The sequence below is a fragment of the Netta rufina genome, assembly GCF_964035555.1.
Source record: "Netta rufina genome assembly, chromosome: 1".
NCBI lineage: Eukaryota > Metazoa > Chordata > Aves > Anseriformes > Anatidae > Netta > Netta rufina.
Window position 1 is genome coordinate 124,125,202 of NC_140123.1, and position 16,327 is coordinate 124,141,528.

Here is a 16,327-nt window from a genome sequence, read left to right on the forward strand (position 1 = left end):
CAACAAGAGCTTCTCAGTGGTTTTGCAGCTGAAGAGAAACCACTTTACTGCCTCCCTCTACATTAATATATTTGGGTTAAATTCACTGGTACATTTTGAGTCATGTAACCCAATCTGAAAAACTAAGAGGAATTACCTAGTTTTATTATCTTTCTGCCTCCCTCTGAGCCCCACTCACTCCTTTGCTTGCTTAATCCCATGTCTTTCATAAACTTTTATTCATTCAACCCATTAGACATACATGTTGTTTTATCAAAACACATTGAAATAAAACAAGCTTTAATTTATCCAGAAAATCACTATCACACAAGTTTTCCCACCAGTGAGTACACCAGTGACATGATATAAACCTGTATATCCTTCCTTTAACACTACTTCTATGGAAACTATAGCTGTATCATGCATTTTGCATGTATACAAAATATGTATATTTTTCACACATTATCTACAAGAGATTATATAAATAAAGATTTCCTCTAACAGTGCTGATGATTAGAAGTCTGAAGTTTGAAATACTCACAAAAATAGGTTTTTAGTAAAAGATGTATCTTAATTCAGATACAGATGACACAAGAAAAATACCAACAATGCAGTGTATGATTCTAATTAATACCTATTAAAGTCATGAATCACACAAGGAACAGTACAGTGTATAGTGAAACCAGTCACTTGTATTTCCCAGTAAAAGAATTCAAGAGGAACTTTTTTTTTTTTTTTTTTTTAGATCTTTAACCACATAAGGAAATCACTCAAGTCTTGCATATACAAGACAACTTGTTAACCTTCAGAAATGTTTTCTGATACAAAGGAAGCTGTAATTTAACCTCAGTGAGTCATGCAAATTTATTTCACCCAAATCCTAGACTAACTCTGCAAATTTCTATAGAGATTTCCTCACAACAGACAAAAGCTGTGGTAGTAATTTATTCCACCTTCCATAATGGCACCATTATGTCTGCACCATCTCTGACACATTTAGGGTCTTCAGTTTTATACTGAATAATTATTTGGCACTGACTAAAAAAAGGCAGAAAGTAGAATTTCTTTCATGTTTGCCAGACAGGAAATGTATGAAACAAAACAAACAAACAAAATTGCCAACAAACCCTTTCTGAAATGTAGGATTTAATATAAGAATAATAATAAACATCTGCTCATTTCTGACTGTATACCAATGTTTCATTTTGTCTGGGGAGAAATTCTCCTTCACAACTCAGTTATTTCAAGCTATTATGAGCAGTAAACTCTTATTTTCCTGCAATCATTTCTTCTGTAGAAGCCTTGTAGTTTCCCACTGATCACCTTCCTTTTCTTCCATTATCCACTTTTTGTACTTTGAAAATATTATATGTATATGTCTTTAATTACAGTTGGAGAGTTAATGGTGTTCTTTATTTAATATTAAGCTAGAAACAGAACACTTCACTTAAGTTTGCATATCAACTTCTAATACTTTTAATCACAAGTTTTTTAAACTCCAGCTGAAAGACTTCTCCCCCTCCATCAGAACACCATGAAGGGGACCAGAGAAATATTAAGATGGGTAAGTTCTACTCACCACGCTGAAATCAAGATTTTTGTCAATCCACTCTTGTCCTTCTCTGAATTCATCATGAAGCCCCATGATATAAAGAGTATCCAGTGCATCTACTATGGTAGCACCCATTTGTGAGTTTCCTAAACACAAAAATAAAGATTTCTATTACAACTGATTATTTCATCACTTTTCCTGAACATCACAGGCATGAGAAAATATCCCAAGCAGTTGCAAAGCAAAGTTACTAGAAGATGACAATATAACAAATAGTCCAACTGAGCAAGGAATAAGCAGCTACAAAAGAGGATTGTATCCCTTTCAAAGCTTAAGTTCTCTGACATAGTTTGGAATCTGGGGAGAAAAAATGACTAAAGACATAAAAAAAACTTACCTGCTTTCATAACCTTAACATGAGCAACTCCCCTTTGTAACAATTAAGGGACAGAAAGAAATTCAGATTCAAAAAACTATTAGGAATTCTAGGGCAGAAGTGTTTAAAAACAAACCCACAAAAACAAGATAAAACAATTGGTAAACGAGATAAAACAATCCATGCACTGATGCATTGCATTTCCCAACATTTACTACTGAGCATGTCCCTAAGAGCCACATCCAACCTTTCCTTAAATGCCCCCAGGGATGGTTTCTCCACCACCTCCCTGGGCAACCCGTTCCAATGCCTGACTGCTTCTGAGAAGAAATTTCTCCCAATTTCCAATCTGAACCACCTCTGGCACAACTTGGGATTATTCCCTCTTGTCCTGTTGCTAGTTACCTGTGAGAAGAGGCTGACCCCCAGCTTCCCACACCTTCCTTTCAGGCAGCTTTAGCGAGCCATAAGGTCTCCCCTGAGCCTCCTCTTCCCCAGACTAAACAACCCCAGTTCCCTTAGCCACTCCTCACAGGACTTGTGTTCCAGGCCCTTCACCAGCTTCATAGCCCTTCTCTGGACATGCTCCAGGGCCTCAATGTCCTTCTTCTACTGAGGGGCCCAAAACAGAACACAGTACTCAAGGTGTAGCCTCACCAGAGCTGAGTACAAGGGGACAACCACCTCCCGATCCTGCTGGCCACACTGTTTCTGATACAGGCCAGGATGCCGTTGGCCTTCTTGGCCACCTGGGCACACTGCCGGCTCATGTTTGGGCGAGCATCAACTAGCACCCCAGATCCTTTTCCACTGCACTGCTTTCAAGGCACTCTGCCCCAAGACTGTAGAGCTGCATGGTGTTGTTGTGGCCAAAGTGCAGGACCTGGCACTTAGCCATGCTGAACCTCATCCCACTGGCCTCTGCCCATTGATCCAACCTGTCCAGGTCCCCCTGCAGAGCCTTCCTATCCTCTTGCAAAAAGACGACAAACAACACAGGACAAACTGTAACCTTTTAAAGCCACCCCAACTCACTTACTAGGCAGAGGTCTTTCTTTATGGAGGAATGCAAGATAATTAGATATGCATGGGATTATTTATTTTTCACGGAGTGTATAAAACTTCCTAGACAGTAACAAAATAGCCAAATGTCATTGTTCATACCAGTATTCTATGAAGGGTACAATAACTATATGATTAACAATCTTATGACAGTGGTCCATTAAAAAGTTAACCCAATTTTATTTTGTTAATGTGCTTTTCATCTATAATTGAATTTCTACAGGGCAGTGTTGCTGCTTGCTTGTTTCTATTCATTCATTCCTGCATTTCATGTATTTAGGGATTATTTATTTATTTATTTTACCTCATGCATTACAATAACTCAATTGAGTCATCACCTCCATAGTAGTTCTTTTAAACACCTACGACTGATACTTGCATGCACATTTAATTCCATTTGCAGGAATTTCATTCTCTAAATAACGAAAATTAAACACAACAGTCTTGATCACAAAATAATTGCCAACTAATTTCTTCAAAAATAGATGTGTAACTGTTTTAATGAATTTGAATGAACCAGATATGGAAAGCAGTGGTGCATTAAGAATATTCATGTATAGATAAGGATATACTACCTTTCTTAAGATTAATTAGTAGACATATGCTTTGACAAGTTGGCTACCAGGAACACCTATAACTCTCAGGAGTGAAATTAATTCAGTACAGTGCATACATACTGCACAGCTTAACACCTCCAGCTAAGTTCTGGATTCCACTGCTTGCAATAGGGTTTGCTTTGAGCAGAACAACAGCATGCACTTAACTTTGTACCTTTTCGTAAGCCTAATATGACCAGTTATCTAATTTTTCACTTCACAAACACACCAATCAGACCATAACACAAGGACTGATTTCAGTATTACCTGACAAAGTATTTCTGATATAAAGTTAGAATGTGTTACACCGCTATGGCACTCAAAGTAATTTCTGTACTGTTACTTAAACCACAATGAAAACAGTTTTCAAATACACAAGGTGTTTGAGTGAATAGGGATACAATGACAACCTGTTTCACACAAGACCCTCTAGCACTGTTGGCAGTCACAAAAACACACACAGTCCAACAGAACAAAGCAAGCTTCTCAGCATTTTTCCCCCAAGAGTCAATTAAAGGGGTAGGTTCATACCTGGAGCATCTTCTGAGCCACTCTCCAACAGCTTTTTCAGGCTCTCTCTTGTGCTACCTGTTTGATTCTCTCTCTCCTCTTTTATGTCTATCCTTCCTAGACCCACAAACATCCAGCAAAACATTACTGATAAAAGCCACTGTTGCTCATACATGCCACTTCCTTGAGCAGTGACAGGTACCTGTTTCTGAGATGCAGATCAATATGGTTGTAGCTTTTGGGTTACAAATGACAGCTCAATCATTTCTTAAAATGGTCTCTTAAGAACAGCATTTACATCCCAACACATAAAAACAGATTCATTTCTCTTCTTATAAGTAGGCTGCTATTTCACCTATATTTGGTTTATTTTTCCTTTTTCTTCTTACATATAGCATATTCTTACATAACTAATCCTAACTCCTCACCAGCACATCATTCCTGAGGAAGACTAAGAAGAGCACTTTTTGGTTGTTAAACCTTTTGAGCTGAACACAATTCCAAAAGTCAAGAGATGACAGAAGACATGTTGCAAGAGATTCTCTACCCAGTCTTCTCCTGTTTAAGTGTCAATCAGGCAGCACAAAGCAAGCTAATTCCACTCTTGTGCACCCCTTTCATCAAGAGGCAGGAGTCCAAAACATGAAGCTCATTCCCAGAAATCTTGTATCTACAAGAACAGAGGGTACATCTGGGCATAAAGACATATCCTTTGACAAGGTGGCCACCAGGCATCCATGTAACTCTCAGAAAATTAATTCAGTGCAGTGTGTAAGTACTGTAAGGTTTAACACCTTCAGCTCAGTGCCCAATTCCATTACAGAGAATAACAATCTTAACATAACAGCTTGGCCACCCTATGTTGCAAGATAGGTTCAACTTAAAACTATTGCTACGGTGGGTGAGAGATTCAAATTAACGAATTGCTTTCAGCTTCTCTCTCTTGGAGGACTCCAGATGTCTCTGTGTAGGAGATGTCATTCTTAACTTGATCCAAAATACAGAAAGCTTCTGCTGAATTCGTAGAATCATAGCGATGTGGTTCATAACCTAATCAGAATAGGCAATGATGCTGTTATAGCTATCTTCTTCCATATTAAAATGCATTGCTGTACCAGTAAGGCAACAGCTGAAATCTGAAGCAGGAAGAGTTCAAAGATCACTGGTCTGTACTAGGGTCTCACACAGTGCTATAGGGAAAATAGACTAAAACGGATAGACAGCTATAATTCCCCACTCCTGATGCTGATTCAAACCATTCAGCATGAACTCTCAAAAGTAAGTCATTTTCCATTCATAACACAGTATGGGTTTTTTGTTCGTTTGTTTGTTTTTAAAATTTCATAGCCATGACAAGATTCATAAATTTTGCCTTAAAGGACAAGAGGGTAGTCATGGACTTAAATTGCGTGTGTTATTTGAAAAGTAATACAGCACACTATAAACAAAGAGATAACAGTTAAAAGGAGTATAGCATGCCTACTACCACTTTAACCAATATGATGTGTTATTGCTCCTGATACATAGAGAGCAGATGTCTCATTGTGGTTAAAAAAGCTATAAAACAATTAAATCATAATAGAACATAACACTTTCCCTAGCTGAAGGCACTCCTCCCAGGGTCCACCTCTGTTCAATACAAAGGCTCATTGGTCATGTTGCATAAGGTAATAACTGATTCCAAAAGGGCTCAGTTTTACAAATGTCAGATTAGGAAGTTTCCTCTTCATATAATTACAGTTCTAGTTGATTGAACTCCAAATTTAATGAAGTTTGCCTAATGAATGCAATACTCGTTCTTCTAAATAAAACAGAACATCCATCATGAGCTAATGGAAGGAACTGAGCAGCAAAATAGCTCAACTATTAACAAAATTATGCACACTCATTAAGCAAGAATATTATTTGAAAGGATTGCAAAATAGTAAGTCAGGTTTATATTTAGATAGACTTCAGTTTCCTGAGATTAGACAAATAATTCCTTGGTCTGATAGCACATTAATCCAGAGTCTGAAATACCTAGCAAATGATATGACTATCTGTAAGCAGCAGGGCCATTAAGAGAAAATTGGTCTTCCACTTCTTTCCTCTAAAATTCTTTCAATATGCTGAAGTGCTAGGTGAAGAACTGCTTTACTTGCACTTTTTAAAGTCTCACAAGAGACTATCAAAGTATTTAGAAAAAAAAATCTTGTCGTGTGTTCCATGACAAAAGAAATATGAAGACAATAAGTAGCCCATTTTCATTCTACCATAAGGTTAAGTGTAGAGATTTATAAAGTTTCATACTAGCTACAGAACTGCTTAGTGTATTTATTATGCAGAAGCCGAAAAGACTGTGAGCACTGAGGTACTAGAGAAACCGAACAAGCTGTTCTGATGAATTATGATCACAGAAGACCTCAAAATTTGAGACATTGCCACATTATATAAATAAGGAACAAAATGATAAATCTTTTGACAGCAAAACTTCAGTAATGCACTCTGAGTTGAAAAGTAATCATCAAGAAGGTACTTCACAGATACTCTGATTATTTGACCTGTCTTCCACATCTATTCTTTACTTAAACACATATATACCACACACAAATCTTGTTACTGGAAAACATTTTTGTGAGAGCTTTTATTAGCCTGAATTGAGGGCTGAGCAGCTATACTGGGTCTGGCTGGGATGGAATAAGTTTAATTCATAGCAGCCATATGGTGCTGTGTTTTGTATTTGTGACTGAAACAGAGTTGATACCACAACCAGAGTTCTGGCTACTGCTGCGCAGTCTTTGCAGAGTATTGAGGTTTTATGGTTTTTCCCATTCCGCCTCTGCCAGTCGGTAAGCCAGATATGGGCAAGAAGATGGGATGAACACAAATGGGACAGCTGACACAAGCTGACCCAATGGACAGTCCATACTGTATAACATCATGCTTAGCAAAAAAAACTAAGTGCAAAGGAGGGAGGAAGAGGCAGACAGACATTCCTTTGTCTTCATTTATCAAACAATTTTTATCTTGTCCCAAGGGCTTTCTCGCTTTTGGTCTTCCTATTCTCTCCCCAGTTCCACTAGGTGAAATGGGAAGTGAGCAAGTGGCCATGTGGTACTGAGCTGCAAGAGGTGATGAGACTCAAGAAAAAACAAAGCTGTAATTTGTATGGCCAACAGATTTCAAGTAACTAGAACTATAGAAAGTATTTTTTCTTTCTTTCCCCTTTACTCTGTCTGCTGTGCCCTAACACATGAATATTACAACACACTTCACATCTATCCAAAGACCTTTTAAAGAAGCTCCCTGTCAGAGTTTTTACATGACAAAAAAGTCTGCACCAAGTACTAAAGAAAGGCAGGGTGGACCCACACCATGGCACTGCTAAAACAGTTCTGATTAGGCAGACCACAGATGCCACAAATTTAAGGAAACACAGTGTATTCAAATGGATCTCTCATTATCAAAGTGCACTCTAGGTCAAAGCAGGGCTGCAACAACCAACTCAAGGAAACCAGCCTAAAAGTTCAACAAGGCTAAGTGCCGGGTCCTCCACATGGGGCGCAATAACCCTAAGCAGAGCTACAGGCTGGGAGAGGAATGGTTGGAGAGCTGCCAGGCAGAGAAGGACCTGGGAGTGATGGTGGATAGTCAGCTGAATATGAGCCAGCAGTGTGCTCAGGTGGCCAAGAAGGCCAATGGCATCCTGGCTTGTATCAGAAACAGTGTGACCAGCAGGGCTAGGGAGGTGATCATCCCCCTGTACTCAGCTCTGGTGAGGCCGCACCTCGAGTACTGCGTTCAGTTTTGGGCCCCTCACTACAAGGACATCAAGGTGCTTGAACAAGTTCAGAGAAGGGCGACGAAGCTGGTGAGGGGCCTGGAGAACAAGTCCTACGAGGAGCGGCTGAGGGAGCTGGGCTTGTTCAGCCTGGAAAAAAGGAGGCTCAGGGGCGACCTTATCGCTCTCTATGGGTACCTCAAGGGAGGCTGTAGCGAGGTGGGGGTTGGTCTGTTCTCCCACGTGCCTGGTGACAGGACGAGGGGGAATGGGCTAAAGTTGAGCCAGGGGAGTTTTAGGTTAGATGTTAGGAAGAACTTCTTTACTGAAAGGGTTGTTAGGCATTGGAACAGGCTGCCCAGGGAAGTGGTGGAGTCACCATCCCTGGAAGTCTTCAAAAGACGTTTAGATGTAGAGCTTAGGGATATGGTTTAGTGGGGACTGTTAGCGTTAGGTCAGAGGTTGGACTCGATGATCTTGAGGTCTCTTCCAACCTAGAAATTCTGTGATTCTGTGAAAAGCAAAGACAACCACAAGGCCACTCCTTCTCCAAGGAAAGTCATATACAACAGGCCTAACTGGCACCTGTAACCATTCTCACCCTTCAATCTTATGCAATGACTGAAAAAGAAATACTTTATCAAGTAGAAAAGGCAGCACATGAAAGACCCAAAAGTGGAATGCTCGTTAGTTCCTTTAAAATAAAGATAGGTTTTTAATACTTCCTAAACCAGTGACAAAAATATAAAGGAATCTATTAGAGATTCTTCTTCTTACTTACATGGTCAATCTACAGATAACACCACCAACCATAAAAGTTAAAGAAAGTGTTAAGATTGCTTGAAGAAAAACAAGTACCTAGGATGTTATTGAAGACAATTGCCTTATATCCTCATTGTAGCCTTCCAGTACCTAAAGGGGGCCTACAAGAAAGCAGGAGAGGGACTCTTCATCAGGGAGTATGGTGACAGGACTAGGAATAATGGCTTTAAACTTAAAAAGGGCAGATTTAAATTAGATATCCAGAAGAAATTCTTTACTCTGAGGGTGGTGAGGCACCAGAACAGTTTGCTCAGAGAAGCTGTGGATGCCCCTTTCATGGAAGTAGAGGAATTAGATGATCTTTAAGGTCCTTTTAAACCCAAAGCATTCTGTGACTCTATATCATAAAATAAAATGGATAAAACTTTAAGATTCTAACAAACCTTTTGTGGCAGAAACAGTATTTGTCACAGTGACCAGTGACCAATTCCCAGTTCTCATTTATTTCATGGCCCTGGACAGACATCATCTGCTGGAAGAAGAACCTACTTCTACTGGTGCAGAACATCTTTGATTACTGGCGTGTTTCACCAGGGGAATCAATCTGCAGAAAGAATCTAAGAGGAGCACAGTCTTGAGAGGATAGTTCAAAGTTAAAATTCCGCTCAAGTGGGTGATCTGGACTTCAGCACGGTACAGCACTACAGCCACACTATCCCAATGTCTGGAATGTGCTCCAGCTCAGAGCGGATCCTCCCTGTCCTGCTGCAGTGATTCCAGAAACAAAAGGGGAAATCTCGAACCTCCTCAAGGAAACCCTCCCTGGCACGCTTTGAATCTAAAAGATTATCATTGTTATTTTTCACACAGGAAGGTATATTAATCCCTAGCATGGGAGTGAAAATGCTTCCTTGATAAACTCAACCTGATACTAAACAGAGAGTTATTACAGTCATAAAAAAATATTCTCATTATCAGTAGTCTTGCCTGGCCAGTTTGAGAGGGGCTAAAACATGCAGACTGGGCAAGACTATACAGATCTAGGGAAAGTATAGCAATTTCTATCTAAAAAGATTCAAAGAATCTAATTTAAACTGCAGCAACAGGATTTCTTAATGTGATAGACAATTACAGACCTGGCAGAAAAATATACAACATGAAAATTAAAAGCAAACAATTATCAAACCAGTCGTCTTTATCTTTAATGAGGCTCTGGCAATAAAGCTGCCACTACTGGAGCATACCACTTGTAAAATATCTTAATGACTCGCAATGAACAAGATAATGTTTAAGAAAATGAATTAAACTTTTGAACAGAATTTAATTCCACCGTGAAAACAAGTGCCTCAGAATTAGTCAATGAAACAATACATTTCATACAAAACTGCAACGTATGATTTCAGCTCAGCCTTAAAATGCACTGAATAAGCCTTTAAGTATCCATGGAGAAGCCAATTGTGTTTAAAATTTTAGACTAATTAAAAAAGCAGAACAAAACACTAAGCTTGTTGATTGCTTAGTTCTGTTAATTTGCTGATAATAGACAGCATGAAAAGGAGTCCCTAATCTTTTCTACCAGACACTTAAAGTATTTTAGCATATAAACAACATTAAATAATTGATTATAATGCTTTGCTTTATTTTATAAATGAGGAAGTAATAGGAATGAAGCATTGAAGTGTATGCTAAGTCTTTGTTCTTTGAATCTATAGAAAAGGGAACCTACAGGTGGATACTATCAATTAAACTGCTGTTTAAATAGCGACGTCCTAAAGACTCAAATTTAAAATCTTTGCCTAAGAATTTATATTACAGTAAACCTGTCTCTTCAGTGAACTTCACCTGATTGCTTTGCTTTGCTCTCCAAATAAATCCTCCTTGGTCCTTCAGCTTAATTCAAAATTCATACAAGTGCTAAATGCAGTCCCTCTAGTACAAAGCCTGAATATACACATAACTAATTTTAATAGGGCTTGGCATATAAGTATCAGACTGTTTTGATTTTCTCTATCATCAAGTTTCTCTATCATCTTTGCATTTTTTTTTTATTTGTATTTTTTAAGCATAAGCACAAAACTGAATTACTGTAGACAGAAGGAGGAATTAATGGATTGTGTGTAGCCTGTAAGTAAGACTAACACTGGAAATACGATCTAAGTTAGTTAGTGTAAGGATGAAACCTAGTGATAAACAAAAGGCTTCAGTGTGAGAAGGAAAAGATGAGAATGAGGTATGGAGTAAGAAAGCAACAAGGGAGAGGAGATGGCATTAAATTGAGTACAAAGGAGGAACATGAGAGGATGGAAGTGTGTCAGAGAAGAGGCAGAATGACAGACGAGAAGTGAAGGCGATGGCAATGAGCTACACATATGAAAAAAATAAATAAAAATACACATCTGGAGCAGCTTTATTTTGAGAAATTAGGAAATGAAATTCTAAAGGGAAGAGTATCTGTGAACAATGGCTCAGAAGTTTGCAGAATCTAAATGCAGGCAGCGGACAGTTAAAACCAGCAGTAAACACGGTAAAACTTATATCTGACAGTAAATAAGAGAGCCAAGTATTATCTGGACTCAGGAATGGTTGTGTGAACTGCATTCCTGCACCTCACATACAAAGTGAGCTAACTACTGACCTTTCAAGATTGTAAAGATACAAGTTCTTACAGATAATTGTAAACAAAACTTCTTTACCAGCTATGCAGTAGGAAAAGCATCACAAAAGACACTCCTCTAAGTTATGATGTCACATAAACTTTTCCATCTTCAGATAAACAAAAATACGGGCCACTTCTACACGCTTTGGTCCAAACCACCTCATAAACTCTCTCTAAACTGAAGGAGAACTAATTTCAGTTGGATAGCCATGTAACTTCATCAGAATGGTGCAAACCTTGAATGAATAATCTCTGACTGAAGACAAAGTATATGAGGCACAGTCACAATGCTGCACTCACATGGTTGAGCAGTTTCTGAATTACAGCTGCCTCACAGCAGGCTTCAGATGACAGCAAAGCATACTTGCATCTGCCTCCAGTTCTGTATGCATGCTCACGCTGCTGTCCTTACGTATTTAAAGTTCAAGTATACTAATCCTTATTTAGTTGTCACGCCTGTTTACTTAATATTGAAACACCATCCAAAATACACATTCTTTATTTCTTTTCCATATTGCACGTTCTGTTCATAATTCCAAATGATAGGAAACGAGTTAAAATTCAGGAATAGCAGTCCTGCAATCTAAATAATTACCAAACCAAAACAAATGGAAGCCCAAAGATTCCCAATGGGAAACATATTTTTTGTTCCTCAGAGCAAATCATCTGGTTTATATGAGAAAAGCAGGATATGATGGTACTAGAGATCATAAAAATTCTCCACATGATCTTGAACCTTGAATTCTAATGATTTAATTTATTCCTTACTATTTGATGTAGATGTGAACCTCACTCTTCTATAAAGCAGGTTACAGAAATAAGATGTGCTTGTCTAATCTCACTTTGCATTTGCATTTAATTATATATTTTTTAAAGGCAGAGTTTTCAATCTTCTGAGTAACAACATAACATTTAGCACCATCAGTTCAGAAACACATAAAAAAAAAAAAGCTATTGAGATGACTGAATCTAAATAGGAAGTACATGAGTTAATACACACTGGGCATGAAGCATTCCATGGGAATACTGTAGTATTAAAAGGAAGAACAGAAGACAACAGCTTCTTACGGTGAAATATCCTCATATGCATAGGCACACATGACAATTTGACAAAACAGTAGTAATGTTTAAAAAATGTTCTTAGCCAACTACAGCTGTTTTTATGGCACCAGCACTGTAAGCAATTAAGAGCGAATGAACAGAGAAATTGCATCCTTCTTGCACTCATTTGCAAGTTTTAGAGAAATTAGAGCCATATTCTGAATAAAACACCACCTCTACTGCAGTGAAGCAAAGTAATGTTTACAAAATACTACTTGCCCAATTAGCAGCATCAGCAGAAATTTAAATTAGATGAACTGAGGAAGAGTCAAGAGTTATTGTAGAGGGAAGTTATATGTTAGCAACAACGTTAAGTCTAAGAAGTCAACCAACTAGAGAATAGATTTGGAAGATATGTGAGAACAACTGTTAAAGATTCTTAATAAAAAACTGTCACAGGATAAGAGAAAATTATTCTCTCACAAATGGATAATGATTTAAAAGATAGTAAAGTACAAATAAACAATTACTGTGAAGGGAAATCACCAGTGAGGTTGTACAGAGATGAATGCTTGGATACATGCTATTGCACATATTAATAAATCATTTGATCTAGTGGGTGACATCCCTGCCCATGGCAGGGTGGGTGTGGAACTGATGATCTTTACGGTCCCTTCCAACCTGAGCCGTTCTATATGATTCTATGATTTGGAAATGGTGTACACTCTGGATGTGGATACTGAAAGGAATGCTAACACAAAGAAGCCATCCTATATTGACATTCTAGACTCCATAAGCTGTCTGAAAAACGCAAAGTACAATTAAAAAAGGAACAGTGAACAATCAGAACAAAAAGTTGCTGATTTCCCTCTCAACAGGAAAATTTGAAAACATTAGAGTAAAGAGACAGCAACGTATAGGGAGTAAAAACACCCGTGTATGAGAAATGGCTTAGACCAATAATCTCCATAGAAGACAGACACACAACTGAGGCTATGTACAGTTCTACAAACTTATGAAAGGCAAGGAAAAGATTCATTATGGATGTTTTCTTCAGGTTCTGCTTCAACACCAAAATTTGTTACCTAATACAGTGTGCAGACAGTTCAAAACCAAAAAAAGTTCAAAAGTTCAAAACTGTGGAACCACTTGTAATGACACATTGTGGGTGCTCTTAAGTTTGCATAAACTCAAAAACAGATCCGACAAAATAATGGAAAAATAAACTAAAGGTTATTAAATAAAACTTGTTGCCTCTGAGCCCAGAATCAGTAACACCACATAAAATTCTGTAAGCCCGGACAGTACTCTGAGAAACAGCCAATAACCACGTGCTTTTCAAGTTCTTATGTTTTGTCCATAAGCACCTACTGTTTTCAGTTTTTGGTGGAAGAGTAATTATCGTGTTTGACCTTTCATCCAACCTGAGGAAACTTTTCTCGCATTATCAGAACACTCTCCTCATTCCAGATTAGGCCAGTAATTCATGTCAATTATGTACTTTCTTAAAATTTTGTATTTCCAAAATTCACATTACTGAGAAAAAAAATACACATTGCCAGTGCATATAATGTTCAACATCGTCTCAGCGTAGCCATTCACTTCTGATTTTGCAGAGATCATTGCTGCACATGGCTGTCTGAAAGCCAGTTTCATTTACTTTTAAGTAAAATACGCTTTCTATCTTTTCATATTTTTTCTGAAATACAGAGATCAGGCTGAAATTTGCGTCATGCAATTAGCTCTCTTCACTAGTTAGTGTGAGCAGTTTCTTTCTCCTTTCATTTGCTGCTATATTTTTCATCAAAATGACAAGAAGCCAAGAACCTATTTGTTTACACATACACATTATTCCTTTATTGCTTTTATTTATCCTCCACATGGAATCAGAGGCTAAAGGCATACACAGAAAAAGGACATTGAGCATAAGTTTTTTCTACTGTCTGTCTCTACCTTTTATTTTTACAATGAAAAGACACCACGAGTTTTTAACCATATTCCTGAATGGTCATCCCTTTGTGTGATACACCCCTTTGGGTATATCATCTAGTTTCCTCCTAGTAAAAAAGTATTTTGTCTCCATTATTTTTATATATTTGTTGGTTATTTGACAGCCAAAAATACAGCAAAATGGAAGGCCTGCAAAACCTCATGCTCAATTATATGAACTTGAAAAGTTAATGACAAATAATCAGACAACAGCAGACAATAGTGTCAGAGCAGTTTAAGGAGCCCAAGAACCAATACAATGGAAGAAGACAAAAATGTCTAATAAATATTTTTCCAGAGTAGTACAAAAAAAAAATAATCTGTAAAATCTTGTAGCACTACCAAGAAGTATTCCACCTTTTATTTTCTAGATCACAGACTGCGCATAGAAATAGGATTATTCTCTTAAGCTATACTGTACTTGCCAGAAATACTGGGAAAATAAACTCCTTTGCCTGACTCAGCTTATTCTTGCAACCACCCCACGTCTTTGCAGTCTGACAAATGCATTTTCTCCATGGGTCTTGGGAGCATTGCTACTCCTGCTCTCCAGCACCGTAGAGAAATGCACTGACAGTTCTCCATTGCTTAGCAACAAAGAGATCTGAGAGGAGAGCTTCCCACGCTGCTGCAGCAGTAGTTGGCCATAGGCTCTGCCAGGCAGGCAGCAGCACGCTCTCTTTGGTAGCAGGCAGCTGGCTCAGCGATGTTCTCCTGGGTCTCATGGGTTTATCACTGGTGCTGGTAGCAAAAAGCTGAGATGGGCTGTGCTTTACGCGAGGCAACAGGATGCATGAAACAAGTGGGTAGAAACCAAGTAATCAATTGGCAAGTTAATGAAAAAAATAAGTTTGGCTTACTAACTGTCCCAACTGAATCCTCAAGTTGTTTGCAGTGATATATCTTGCTTGTTAAGACACATTACGCATCAAAGTCTCATTTTTTCCAAACAGATGAACCAGAAGCACATTATATGTCACTCAATATGCCAGACAGAATACCCTTGTAAAAGAGAAAGCATTGTATTTGGTCATGTGTTAGGAGAGAGATAATGGCGCTGCATTGGAACCTTAAGGCTTTACTAGGTAAAACAAAGGCAACAATGCAAACGCAATGTAAATTCATACACAATTTTCTCTTCCTCCTAGAATGCAACATCCCAAAACACAGCTGGCAGATGTTGCAGATTAAATTGACCATTTGCATAGCATGAGATAACAGAACAGGAGAAGCATGAAAGCACAATAGAGGCATGAGAGTTATAGCATGACAGAATACGAAGTAATAGTTTTTCAAATGTTTGTGCATGAGAACAGGCCTGTCTGTATGCAAGTGTCTACTAATTAAAAATTCCACATAGTTATCCCTATGGAAAGATCTACTGACATCCTTGAAAATATATTTAGATGTGTATCTATCTATGTGTGTGTACATTATCAGATCATCTTCACATAATACAGCTCATCTCTAGACAGAAACTGTCCAAGTGCAAAGTTTAGAAATGCACTTTTAGTACATGGAGATGATTATAATTTTGCAAGTTTGTATCACTACTTTATCAAATACTTCATAAGAACATGACAAACCGCACATCTTCATTTTATTCTTAGATAAGATTACCCCAAACCCACAAATTGATTTCAGAGCCCTCATTTCAAAAAGCATCAGGTCAGATGACAAACAGTGATTTCTATTTATGCTGAGGCCAGTGTTCTGAGTTGCTAACGATTATGATCATTTTTCTTTTTTCTTTTTTTTTTTTTTTTCCCCCTGTTTGGGTTCATTCAGATTCTCATTCAGTTGCCCAGGTTCTCAAACTTTTTTTTTTTTTAATTGAAGACCAATACAAACCCTTCAATATAAACAGCTCAATTTAAATCCTAACAAGGGGTCTTCAAAGCTTGTGCAACCGTAATTATTTCATGAGATATTGAACAAAAAGGTGCCACAAATACACAATTTAAATCCCTGAATCATATCTGGCCTGAGTAATTTTAACAGTGTTTCCAAAAAATGTTCACCTATGGGTCACCAAACAAGTGCT

General features: G+C 38.0%; 1 protein-coding gene across 1 annotated transcript in view; it reads right to left on the reverse strand.

The window, feature by feature from the left end:
- Window positions 1–16,327, reverse strand: part of MAN1A2 (mannosidase alpha class 1A member 2) — a 139,142-nt gene that overhangs the window by 69,191 nt on the left and 53,624 nt on the right. The window contains exon 4 of the mRNA XM_084304509.1: window positions 1,559–1,677. Within this exon, the coding sequence (XP_084160635.1) occupies window positions 1,559–1,677 (119 nt within the window). The remainder of the gene's footprint in view (window positions 1–1,558; window positions 1,678–16,327) is intronic.